Below are 13,261 nucleotides of genomic sequence, written 5' to 3'. Positions count from 1 at the left end.
TGCTCTGCTCCTAGCTTCTCAGGGTGAAAAATAGTTCCTGCCTGATTAAGCCCTGGGCCCTGGGTCCTAAGTTATTATCTGAAAGCTTGGCCACTCAGGCTTCCCCTGAGGACAGTGCAGGTCTGTTTGGTGTTTTCAGGACTGTAAACAGTCCTGAAAAGAGAATGAATGATCTGTCCACCTACAGATTCTCAGACAGCACGCTCTCTCTAATGAAATAGACTGACTAGAAGAATAAAGAAAATATCGAGCCACTTAGAATGTAGTAAGTAGGTATTAATCTGTGAAGCCTTTCTCTATTTATGCATACACATTCTTTACACATGCATGCGAAGTCGCTTCAATTGTGTCAGACTCTGTGAAACCCTATGGACCATAGCCCACCAGGCTCCTCTGTCTATGGGATTTCCCAGGCAAGAATACTGGAGTGGGTTACAGTGCCCTACTCCAGGAAATCTTCCCAACCCAGGGATCAAACCTGTGTCTCTTATGTTTCCTGCATTGGCTGGCAGGTTCTTTACCACTAGTGCCATGCAGGAAGCCCACACATTTTATATAAAATGAATATACACATATAAATATGTATGTATAAATATACATATATATATATAGGAGCTGAGAAAGTTCAGACGGTAAAGAATCTGTCTTCAATGCAGAAAACCTGGGTTCAATCTGAGTTGGGAAGATGCCCTGGAGAAGGGAATGGCAACCCGCTCCAATATTCTTGCCTGGAGAATTCCATGGACAGAGGAGCCTGGCGGGCTATAGTCCATGAGGAGTTGGCCATGACTGAGTGAGTGACACTGATGATGATTAAACTTCAGGAAAAAGTTGTAAAGGAAGTGTCATGAGCTTAAAGAAGAGTCGTGATTCCTTTCAAGGTCGGGGTGGAGGGGAGCAGTGGGCACTGGCAATGGCTTCAGGGAGGAAATGCAAACGGAGGGTGAACAAGATTTCAACAGGCAGAGAGCTGGGGAGACCCCCCTGGATAAGGCAAGTGTGGTTGATGTGAGTTCTCTCCACTCACTGACCTGGAGGCCCGGAAGACTTGCTGGTGCGGCGCATTGCAGGTCAGCACGGCCCAGCTGCGCAGGTACATGAGCCCAATGAGTTTGAGGACGTTGAAGGCAGGGAGACATGGGGAGAAGAAGGCTCCCATCCTGAAACCACAAGGGGAGGCCAGTTAGCTTCTGTTCTCCACATTCAAGATGGGTACTCTGTGCTTAAATAACTGAGGAAGCCCCTGGAAATCTGAGATCCAAAACCTCCACCTTCTGGGAGTAAGACTAGTCACTTCTGTGGATGAGCTGAGAGCCTATTTTAAAATAGCCTCTTAAGAAAAAACCAGAAAGGACTTCTCTGGTGGTCCAGTGGTTAAGGCTGCAAGCTCCCAATGTAGAGGGCACAGGTTCCATCCCTGGTTGGGGAACTAAGATCCCACATGCTGCACTGCTGCGGCTGCTGCTGTTGCTTCAGTCGTGTCCAACCCTGTGCGACCCCATAGACGGCAGCCCACCAGGCTCCCCGTCCCTGGGATTCTCCAGGCAAGAACACTGGAGTGGGTTGCCATTTCCTTCTCCAATGAAAGAAAGTGAAAAGTGAAAGTGAAGTCGCTCAATCGTGTCTGACTCTTCGAGACCCCATGGACTGCAGCCTACCAGGCTCCTCCATCCATGGGATTTTCCAGGCAAGAGTACTGGAGTGGGGTGCCATTCACATGCTGCACAGCATGGCCTAAAAGAAATTCTCTTGACACAGGAATGCTAAGTGTCTTTTCACAGTTAGCAAGGGAAAGACCCTCTTCTGGTCAAGAAACAAAGAGTGGATAACTATGATTCTGAGTAGGCTCTAGATTTTGCCTATCTATGGTGAGGGCTAGGGCTTCCCTGGTGTTTCCGGCCTGCAATGCAGGAGATGCAGGATATGTGGGTTCAATCCCTGGATCAGGAAGATCCCCTGGGGGAGGACGTGGCCACCCACTCCAGTATTCTTGCCTGGAGAATCCCATGGACAGAGGAGCCTGGTTGGGCTACATGGAGTCACAGAGTTGGACACAACTGAAGCGACTAAGCATCTAAGCATGCATGGTGAGGGCTACATTAATCAGTTATTGACTTTCAGTTTCCATCAACATATGTGCAGCACAGCTACTTTTGTTGCACTTGGGCTGTGCATCCTCACACATTTTGGCCCATTTAACCTTCTGCAATCATAGAGGGGGAGTAGGGACTTCTCTGGTGGTCCAGTGGTTAAGAATCTGCCTTCCACTGTAGGGGACATGAGTTCAATCCCTGGTTGGGAAACTAAGATCCCACATGCTAAGCGACAACTAAGCCCTCATGCTGCAATTAGAGAGAAGACCACACATAGCAATGAAGACCCAACACAGTCAAAAATAAAAATAAATAAGCATATTAAAATAAAAATAAAATAAAAGGAGGGGTTAGTATCCAAAGTTGGGTCTGGGAAAATTAGGTAATTTGCTCAAAGACTAATAATAAGAGGGTGACCTATATCAACCAAATTGAGTGCTTTTGGGAATGACAGGCCTGGAATAAAATACCCGAAACAGAGATACAATTACCCTGCAAATAAGTGCCAAATAGGGAATGAAACCCAGATCTTCTGACTTAAGGCTAATCTGCTTATACTAGATGCTCATTCAATACAATACTTGTCAAATTTGGATTTAGCAGCAGAAAGATAAATATAGATACAAGGATACATTTGATAAGTAAAACTCTAAGAAAAAACTTTTGGTTTCTCACATCAGGCAAAAAGATCACTGTCTATGTGATGTGAGGCAAGACACTTGGCTTCTCTTTTCTTTAGTTTCCTCATATTAAAATGGAGAAGAAAATACTAATTACCTCATAGGGTCTCTATAAGGATTTAACCAATTATTACAGGTAAAAAAAAAGTTCCCGGTATCTTGCAAATGTTAAATAAATGTTATGTATTATTTTAATACTATATTTATGAAAATATTTTTCAAAATAAGTGGACTATAAGAACACAGAATTAATTTTTTTTCTTGCAATGATATCTTTTAAAAAAAATATTTATTTGGCTGCACCGGGTCTTAGTTGTGACACTCGGGATCTAGTTCTCTGACCAGGGATTGAGTCCGGGCCCCCTGCATTGGGAGCTTGGAGTCATAGCCACCAGACCATCAGGGAAGTCCCAAGAACACAGAATTTGAATAAAGGAGTATTACTTGATTCTCTATTTCTCCTGCATTTTACTGTATGATGAGAAGAGATTGTGTCTTGTGAATGTGTGGGACATTCAGGCACTTCTTCCTTTTCTTTGTTTGCTTGTATTTTAACAGAGAGCACTTTAGGGGGTCCAGGAGGGAAAGCCAGAGGTGAAGGAATGATTAGGGAGCTCTCCACCATGCCCCCAGGGACACACCCATCCATGCAGATCAGATGATCCCTTCCAGCCTTTTAGCATCTTTATGAACATGATTGCCATGGCTGGGAGTTGCCCTGGGTGAGCAGCTTTCCCCTAGGATGGGTCTGTCTATCCAGCGGATGGATGGTTGTGCACCTGGGCTTAGTGAAAAGATGAAACGAGAGGACTTCCCTGGTGGCACAGTGGGTAAGAATCCACCTGTCAATGCAGGGGACACAGGTTCAGTCCGGGAAGGTCCTGTGTCCCTGTTTGGTCCGGGAAGATCCCACAAGCTTTGGAACAACTAAGCCCATGCACTGCAACTGACTCTGTGCTATAAAACCTATGCTCCACAACAAGAGAAGCCACCACAATGAGAAGCCCATGTACCTCAATAAAGAGTAGCCCCACTCACTGCAACTATAGAAAGGCTGCACAAAGCTACTAAGACCCAGGACAGCCAATAAATAAATAAATGAATAAATATTCTCCAAAAAAATATGAAAGGAGAGTGGGGAGCTGAGGGCAAACTCCCCTCTGTGACACAGCTACTGAAGGAGGTCCTCCTGAGGGCTCAGCAGCCACTCCTCCTAGCCTCCCCCCCGCCACCAGCCCCGCCTTCCCCCAAAGTTTATTCTACTGGTTCTTGGTTCTTGTGCAGTTTTGTTTGCTTATTTGTTTTGTAGGGACTGATAGTGGTCGAACTGCACATGGAACAACAAACTGGTTCCAAATAGGAAAAGGAGTGCGTCAAGGCTGTATATTGTCACCCTGCTTATTTAACTTGTATGCAGAGTACATCATGAGAAACGCTGGGCTGGAAGAAGCACAAGCTGGAATCAAGATTTCCGGGAGAAATATCAATAACCTCAGATATGCAGATGACACCACCCTTATGGCAGAAAGTGAAGAGGAACTAAAAAGCCTCTTGATGAAAGTGAAAGAGGAGAGTGAAAAAGTTGGCTTAAAGCTCAACATTCAGAAAACGAAGATCATGGCATCTGGTCCCATCACTTCATGGCAAATAGATGGGGAAACAATGGAAACAGTGTCAGACTTTATCTTTTTGGGCTCCAAAATCACTGCAGATGGTGATTGCAGCCATGAAATTAAAAGACGCTGACTCCTTGGAAGGAAAGTTATGACCAACCTAGATAGCATAGTCAAAAGCAGAGACATTACTTTGCCAACAAAGTTCCGTCTAGTCAAGGCTATTGTTCTTCCAGTGGTCATGTATGGATGTGAGAGTTGGACTGTGAAGAAAGATGAGCACCGAAGAATTGGTGCTTTTGAACTGTGGTATTGGAGAAGACTCTGAGAGTCCCTTGGACTGCAAGGAGATCCAACCAGTCCGTTCTAAAGGAGATCAGTCCTGGGTGTTCTTTGGAAAGAATGATGCTAAAGCTGAAACTCCAGTATTTGGCCACCTCATGCGAAGGGTTGACTCATTGGAAAAGACTCTGATGCTGGGAGGAATTGGGGGCAGGAGGAGAAGGGGACAATAGAGGATGAGATGGCTGGATGGCATCACCAACTCGATGGATGTGAGTTTGAGTGAACTCCGGGAGTTGGTGATGGACAGGGAGGCCTGGCGTGCTGCGATTCATGGGGTCGCAAAGAGTCAGACATGACTGAGCGACTGAACTGAACTCATAGTGGTCTAAAAATGGACTATTTCCTTCATCATTCCTTTCCACAAAATGCTTCAAAAACCATTACTGAAATGACTATTCATATGAAATCCTTCAGTTATAAACTGTTTATGTCCTTTCCTAATTCTTATGACTATGTTTACTATGGTCACGCCCCATTCAGTCGAAGTAAATTAAAATCTCAGCCCACATTTAGATGTGAGCACAGGCAGGAAGAAGCTTTGATACATACCAAATCATTCCTTGGTTGTAGACTAAATGTAACACGTTCTCTGCAATTTTGAATTCCCCGTATTCAGGCTACAAGGGAAAAAGAACTTCTGCATTAAAAAACATTCCAAAGTTCTTTGCATAAACGGGTTTATTATAATAACATGTATAGAATTCTTTGCTCCCACCGTCTGTGTGGCCATCCCAGAAAATAGTGAATGGGAAAAAAAAAGAAATGGAAACTTAGTTTTGTACATCCTTTCTCTCGTCCCTCCCCTCACATGTTTTCTCTCGGCCATGTCAGTTTCCCAGCCCAGCCATCAGGAAAGGGTGGATCCAGCAGCATCTTACTTACAAACTTGCTCTCCAGGTCCCAGCACCAGTAGTCACTTAAGTACCGAACGAAAAGTCCTCGGAAGAAGTCTATGAGCAGAATGCTGGCCACGGTGAAGAGCATGTCGATGATGGACAGCTTCAGCATCTCCTGAAACACAAGGCATCCTTGCATGCCACCATGCCCAGCCCTGCCCATGGCCACTTTCTCGTCAGGATCCTCCCGTCTCTGTTCATTTCCGTGACATGAGCCACTGGACCAGGGTGACTTCATTTTTGGCACACAATCGGCGCTCAATACATATTTGTTCATTTGGGGACTTCCCTGGTGGTCAGTGGTATAGACTTCACCTTCCAATGCAGGGAGGCCAGGTTAGATCCTTGGTTGGGGAGCTAAGATGCCACATGCCTCGGGGCCAAAAAACCAAAACATAGATCAGAACCAATATTGTAAAACATAAAACAAATTCAATAAAGACTAAATAATTGTGCATGTGTGTGTTCAGTCATGTCTGACTCTTTATGACTCCATGAACTGTAGCCTGCCAGGCTCCTCTGTCCATGAATTTTCCAGGCAGGAATACTGGAGTGGGTTGCCATCTCCTTCTCCAGGGGATTTTCTCAACCCAGGGATGGAACCTGTGTTTCCCTGCCTTGACAGGCTGATTCTTTACCACTGGGCCACCTGGGAAGCCCAAAAGTGGGACGACTAAAAAATGGTCCACATCAAAAAAATGTTTAAAAAAAATTTGTTCATTTGAATTTTTATATTTGAGGCCAGCATTACACCAAACCAGGAAAAAAAAAATCTATGATTCGGAGCCATTTAGTAGGAGACCACTTGAGGCATGATTATGGGATAATACCTAGGGAGTGAGAGTCTCTATACAAGACAATAGAACAAATGTGAAAGGCAGATGGGTTCAGAGCACAGAGTTTGGAGCAGATGCCTGCATTTGGGGCATCACTCTGCTTTTACGTGTGTGCATGCTCAGTCGTGTTCGACTCTTTGTGACCCCATGGACTATAGCCCACCACCTTCCTCTGTCCATGGGATTTTCCAGGCAAGAATACTGGAGTGAGTCGCCATTTCCTCCTACAGGGGATCTTCCTGATCCAGGGATCAAACCCACGTCTCCTGAGTCTCCTGCATTGCAGGAGGATTCTTTACCGCTAAGCCATCAAGGAAGCCCCTTAACTATCTGTCATGTGGGTAAGTTACTTAACCTCTGTGCTTCAATTTCCCCGTCTCTGGTTCTAAGGATGATAACAATAAAATTCTAGACTAAGCACTTACAACAGGGCCAAACACATGGTTAATACTGCAAGAGTCTTTACACTGATTATTATTATTTGTTTTGAGACCTGGGCAATCTTAAACCCCCAATGAACTTTTTTTTCTTTTCTATAAAAGAGGCATAATGGCAGTCAGAGAGTTGCTAGAGTCAAGTGATGAAATTGACTCAAAAGGGTTTTGTAAAGGACAGCAACCTACCTGTCCAACATAGGTCTCCCAGCATTGGTCTTGTGGACTCCGGGTGGAGACCGTGGTCTTGTTGGCTCCTGAGAGAGGTGAGATGTAAGTTGGAATGTTGGCCTCTTCCGAGGCCCACGTGCTGTTTCTCCTGAGCCCTATTCCAGGCCCAAGTGTGGACCATCTCTCTTCTCTGGGGGCTGCCCTTGTGGCAAAGAAGATGGTAGAATCTATCCAGTGACTTGTGCTATTTTGGGGAGCAGCTTCCTGCAGATAGAGGGAAGGAAGAAAAGAAGTTGCTCAGTTACAGTTAGTTCCCAACACGTGAACGAGTTCAGTTCTGAGATTGTGTTCATAAGTCCAACAAAGTCAGCCTGGGTACCCAACAAACACAATCTGCTGTATAGTACTGTACGGTCATAGGTTTATAATACTTTTCACACAAATAATACATAAAAAACAGACCCCAAAAATAAATAAAACATTTTTATTCTTACAGTACAAGACCTTGAAAAGTACAGTAGTACAGTTACAATTTAGCTAGCACACAATAGCATGTTCACATCTTTGAAAGCATGCAACTTGAAGGTTCATATGTAGGGGACTTACTGTATTTGTAAGTAACAATCTATCATGAACACCAAGGGTATCATTGCAATGCTTGGGAATAATCTCTTTCTGTATCTCTGTTTCTGTCTCCATCTCTCTGTCTCTCTCACTCTCCCACTCTCTCTAGCTTGGTTGATAACCACTTGACTATAAAGTGTCCAGGAATGGACATTGTAATTGAATAGTATTTATTGGTCACTAGTAAGTGTCAGAGGCTGTCCTAGGTTCTAGTCTGTTCTATTTCTCATTCTCACAAGAGGGTCAGGTAAGAATGATTATTCCATGTGATAGATAGGATATATGTGATAGATGAGGTGAGTGCTTCGTACTAGGAATGGTTGTGATAGATGAGATGAGCTCAGCTAGATGAAGTAAGATGCTAGTAGGTGGCAGGTAGGGACCCAGTCTTTGCAACACCAAAGCCCTGATGCAGAACCATTACTCCCCATGGCCTCCGCTGTCTTACAAGCCACAGGATTTGATGTTAGTCAGGTATGGCTTATATAAACAACCTTAAGAAACCTTCTCTTCCCTGCCTTGCCTCCCCCTGCCCTTTGGGATATTCTCATAGGTGGATCAGGTTTAACATGAACTCCAAACCTACCCTAGGCTGGGAGTGGATACCCTGGTGGGTATTGGGAGGGAGGCTGCTCTGAACTGTTCTCCATAAGATGTTTATATTCTCCTGATTTTCTGAGTGGGTCACATGGCCTGCAGTTCTCCAGGGATCATTTACCAGAGCTGTTGATGGCCTTTCCTGGTGGAATTCCAGGAAAGAGAGCCAGGAAACCCAGATTCTCATTCTAGCACTTATCAGTGACTAGCCATCAATTCTGGCCTCAGTTTATCTATCTTGGAAATGGGACTAATTTTCCCATCTTTATGTTGAGAAGACCACAACTGAATTGAATTTCCAACATGAAGAATGGAGTGCAAGTACAAGCAGTAATGCTGACAATACTGATGATGGCCCTGTATGTGTGTGTATGTGTGATTGTGTGCGTGTGTGTGTGTGTGTATATATGTATGTTTATGTGTATATGTGTGCATGTGTATATGTATGTCTCTGTGTGTACTTGTATATATGTGTGTACATGTGTTTTCATGTATGTATGCATATGTATGTATATTTGTATACATGCTTCATGCTAAGTCACTTCAGTCATGTACAACTCTTTTGCAACCCCATGGACTGTAGCCGACCAGGATCCTCTGTCCATGGAATTCTCCAGGCAAGAATACTGGAGTGGGTGGCCATTTCCTCCTCCAGGGGATCTTCACAACCCAGGGATTCACCCGCACCTCTTCCGTCTCTTGCATTGGCAGGCAGGTTCTTTACCACTAGCGCCACCTAGGAAGCCCAATGTGTGTGTGTGTGTGTGTATGCATATATATGCATGTGTGTGCACACATGTGTATGTGTATATATGTATGCACGTGTGTATATGTGCGCGCGCACATATGTGTGTATGCGTAAGTGTATGCATGTGTGTGTGCGTGTGCGTATATGTGTGTAAATGTTTGTGTGTGTGTATATGTATATGTGAGCATGTGCCTGTGTGTGGTATGGGGGAGGCAGTGGGCAGCTGGGCAAGTTCCCAGGGCAGAGCACTCACCTCAATGCTCATGCTGTTAACTTTGTCCAGGAGGGCGATGATCAGACTGTAGAGGTTCCCCAGATAGAGTACAAGGACCCTGAAAGCCACAAACCCACCTTGAATGAGCAGACCACCACACAAAATCCATGCTTCTGTCTGATCCATGCTTCTGCCATGATTCTGGAGTGACTACCGTGCTTAGGCTAAGACAGTGGTTGGTTTTCACCCTTGGTTTCCTTCAGAATCAGATTGTGTAAAAAAAAAAAAAAATGGTAGCCTGAACTCATGAGGGGCAAGTCTATTATGCCTCTGTTTTTCTAGTTTTGAACAGAACAATGAGGCCAATCTGTGTACTAGGAATGCAATCATAGTATTGCTTCTCCCTGGTGTGTACCTGTAAGGGAGCTGCTGAGGAATGCTCTTCTCTCTCCTGGGTTGACAGAGGAGGTGCTGAGCGCAGCACAGAGGCAAGGGTTTGAGCCCGGGCGCTGGGAACACCCCTCCCCACAGAGCCACCCTGGATGAGGGGTTTCCACATGCCATCCCCTGATCTTTCAAGTGTTTCTATCTTTGAAACGACAATTGGACTTCTGTTGGACTTCAAGGCTGTCAAACAACAGCCTTTTAGCCAAATCCTACCCTCTTCTATTTCTAGAAATAAAGCTGCAAGAAACACGGCCACGCCCCTTAGATGCTGTACGGTCCATGGTCACTTCCCTACTATGACCTCAGAATTGAGCCTTCATAGACCTTCATAGTCTCTCTTCAGAGACTTCATAGACCAGCATGATCAAAAAGATGTACTTGGTCCTTTACAGAAAATATTTGCTGACTCCTGAAAGAGAGTCATTCTTCCCAAAGTGATCTGGGGGAAATTTGTTCTGTAGAACATGATCCAGTGTTACAAGAGGAAATACAATCAAAGCACTGGAGGGCCCAGAGGGATGGGAGACAAGTAAGCCAGGTTCTAATATCCCTGCCCTCTGCGACCATCACCCTAACAGAACCTCCCCTAAAGCTGCACGTCTACTGACAAAGAGGCTGCTCTGGGCAGGAGATGGAAATTTTTCAGTAAGACAGTGATGAAGCCAATGCTAGCAATGAAATGTGGTTTCATGAGGCTGGCCCCTCTGACCTCCCCTGTCCCCAGTCTGCTGTGGCTCACATCTGCATCTACCACCTGCTGAACACCCACTGACCATCCTGACATAGCCTCTATGGGTCTGTGCTTTGGGGAATTACGAGTAAAGCATGTTCATCTCACATCTGGAAAGACAGCAAGAGTCTCTCACCTCTTGTGGTCAATCCACCGAGGGACTCAAAATGTGAGCAAAACAGTGCAGCCTTTCCTTCATCTTCTGGTCCTCTTTCTCTCACATCTGCTTTTTCTGCCTGTTTTCCCCTTTTCTCATCCTCTCCATCCCTCCCTCCCTCCTCCTCTTTTCCTCTTGTTCTTATCACCACCCTTTCATCCGTCTCTTCCATCCAGTCTTCCTCTCCAGCCCCCTCCTCTCTCCCTACGTCCTCTTCCCCGTCCTTCCGATCCTTCAACCCCTGTGCCTAAGATGCTCCATAGGGCTAGTCCTGTGCTAAGGCTTGCGGCGTGGGGCAAAGCAAGCCCTGGCTCCTGAGAGACTGAGTTCCCACGGTGGGTGGCCAGACAGTGAACCCATAAGGAAACCTCCCAGCACAGTGGCCGTACCTTGCCAGCTGGAAGCGCAGTGTGGTTCGTGGGTGGTACATCTCCAAGGCGGCAATAAGGTCGAAGGCCGATGGTGCCAGCATGGTGACAAGGGAGACCACCACACTCACCTACCAAGAGAATGCATGCCCCACCGAGCTCCTCTGAAGGTCCCCCACCCCCGAATCTCAGCCTTCATCACCTGACAGTTGATCTCATAGCCTAATGTTTGGTAGGGGAGAGGGGTATTCAGAGGATCATGCAGTTCTTTCATGGAAAACCTCCCCCAAATCTTAGCTAATTAGCTGCTTGACAAGGCCACTTTGCCATGGGTTTATTCTTTCCAGCGGTGGCAGTGGTAGTTTAGTTGCTAAGTCGTGTTCGACTCTTTGCAACCCCAGGGACTCTGGCCCACCAGGCTCCTCTGTCCATGGCATTCTCCAGGCAAGAATACTGGAGTGGGTTGCCATTTCCTTCTCCAGGGGATCTTCCTAAGCCAGGGATCCAATCCACGTCTCCTGCATTGCAGACAGATTCTTTACCAACTGAGCCCCCAGGGAAGTGCTATTCTTTCTAGGAACTTTCCTTAAACTGAAGACACTCATACATGCCATTTGGGATTCACTGGTGTTTTGGTCACCTTCTTCAATTACCATCTTATTCTATTTATACTTTCTTTACCTTGGATGGAAGAAGAAAATAAGTGTAGCCATTAAGAACAGACAAGGAAAGTCTGAGAGGTAATAAATATTCTTTCTGCACATGCAAGATTTAGAGCATTACTTTTGAATGACTCTTGTTTCTCTGTATTTATGACAAGTGAAAGCAGAGGCTTAGCTGGTACATGAGAGGTGTGAGCTAAAGAAGAAATAATTTCTGAATTCATCTTTCAAAAATTTATCTACCTATCCACACACAAGCACATATTTCTATAACCCACTTAATTGACATAAAATACAGAGGTATGAGAAGAGACTCTGTAATGCAGTCTCAGATTCTGAAAAATTATTGTACATTGAGGATGAATGTATTGCCTGCACACTTTGTTTTTAATTATTTTCATAGAAGTGGTCTGAGAGGTGGCATTTGTGCTACTTCTGCCATTCAAATATTTACAGGTAAATCAAACCAGACTTTCAGGACCAGAGTCTTACAATAATTAGTAAGAATTATAAAACTGTTTATAACCTTCCTCTTGGTAATATTCTATTTGTGGGAATAATCACATAAATGGAGGGGAAAGGACTTTTACAAAAATGAGCCATTGGTGTGAGGCTATTTTGGGAAGCATTATTGTGACTTAGAAATATAGAGGGACTTCCCTGATGGTCCAATAGTTAAGAATCCATCTTCCAATGCAGGGGATGCAGGTTCGATCCCTGGTCGGGGAACTAAGATCCCACATGCCTCGGGGCAATTAAACCTACATGCTGCAACAAGAGAAGCCTGCACACTGCAGCAAAGACCCAGCACAGGCAAAATATATGGAAACCGCCTAAATGTTCAACAATCCCCACGTGGTCAACTTCAACACATGCAATTGAAGACAATGCAATTGCTAATGCAAATACTGGTGAAGTCGGTTTCTGGAAACACGCATATAAAGAAACACAAAGCCAAGAAAGCAAAGCACAGTCAGCAGTGCAACTCCAAGGGAAAGAATGTACAGATCTTGAGGGTGGTTTTGAATCAAAACCTTCCTCATTAAGACCAGGGATATCATTCAGCCAAGCCTGAGTGTTGCCACTCTGGTTCCAAGCCCTTGTGATCCATGCTCTAGAATAAGAGGACTACAGTTTTTCCATGGAGATACTTCCAGTGAATCCACTTAAGAAACACCACAGGGGGGACTTCCCTTGTGGTCCAGTGGCTAAGACTCTGCACTCCCAGTACAGAGGCCGTGGGTTTCATCCCTGGTTGGGGAACTAGATCCCACATGCTGCAACTAAAGATGCTGCATACCGCAACTAAGACCTGGTGCAAGTTAATTCATTCATTAAAAATAAAAAATAAGCAACACCCAGGAAACAGAGGAGGATCTGCCACTGTGTGTGGGTACCTCATTCTTTTCCCAGAGTGTCAGCTCCTTCTTGGACTGCGCCAACTTCTGGGACCGGTCCACCACGAAGTAGATGAGATAGATGCTCCCAGCGAGTGAGACAAGCACCAGGATGTTGGCGACGACCCGCAGACAGATAGTCACTGCCCTGCAGGGAGAGGCAGATATGGGGACAGTACGCTGGGCTCCGCACAGGACGCCCAGATGCATGTCTTCCTCACATTTTGACAGAATCAGGAGGATTCAGGA

At 45.3% G+C, this 13,261-nt stretch overlaps 1 protein-coding gene across 1 annotated transcript in view; it reads right to left on the bottom strand.

Moving 5' to 3' along the window:
* Window positions 1–13,261, bottom strand: part of TMC3 (transmembrane channel like 3) — a 54,225-nt gene that overhangs the window by 15,819 nt on the left and 25,145 nt on the right. The window contains exons 10-16 of the mRNA XM_006075388.4: window positions 13,013–13,160; window positions 10,975–11,084; window positions 9,291–9,369; window positions 7,087–7,332; window positions 5,614–5,742; window positions 5,281–5,348; window positions 1,032–1,160 (exon numbers count right to left, since the gene is read on the bottom strand). Of these exons, the coding sequence (XP_006075450.3) occupies window positions 1,032–1,160; window positions 5,281–5,348; window positions 5,614–5,742; window positions 7,087–7,332; window positions 9,291–9,369; window positions 10,975–11,084; window positions 13,013–13,160 (909 nt within the window). The remainder of the gene's footprint in view (window positions 1–1,031; window positions 1,161–5,280; window positions 5,349–5,613; window positions 5,743–7,086; window positions 7,333–9,290; window positions 9,370–10,974; window positions 11,085–13,012; window positions 13,161–13,261) is intronic.

This window comes from Bubalus bubalis, chromosome 20 (genome assembly GCF_019923935.1).
Source record: "Bubalus bubalis isolate 160015118507 breed Murrah chromosome 20, NDDB_SH_1, whole genome shotgun sequence".
Classification (NCBI taxonomy): Eukaryota; Metazoa; Chordata; class Mammalia; order Artiodactyla; family Bovidae; genus Bubalus; species Bubalus bubalis.
This window is presented reverse-complemented; position numbering and strand designations above follow the sequence as displayed.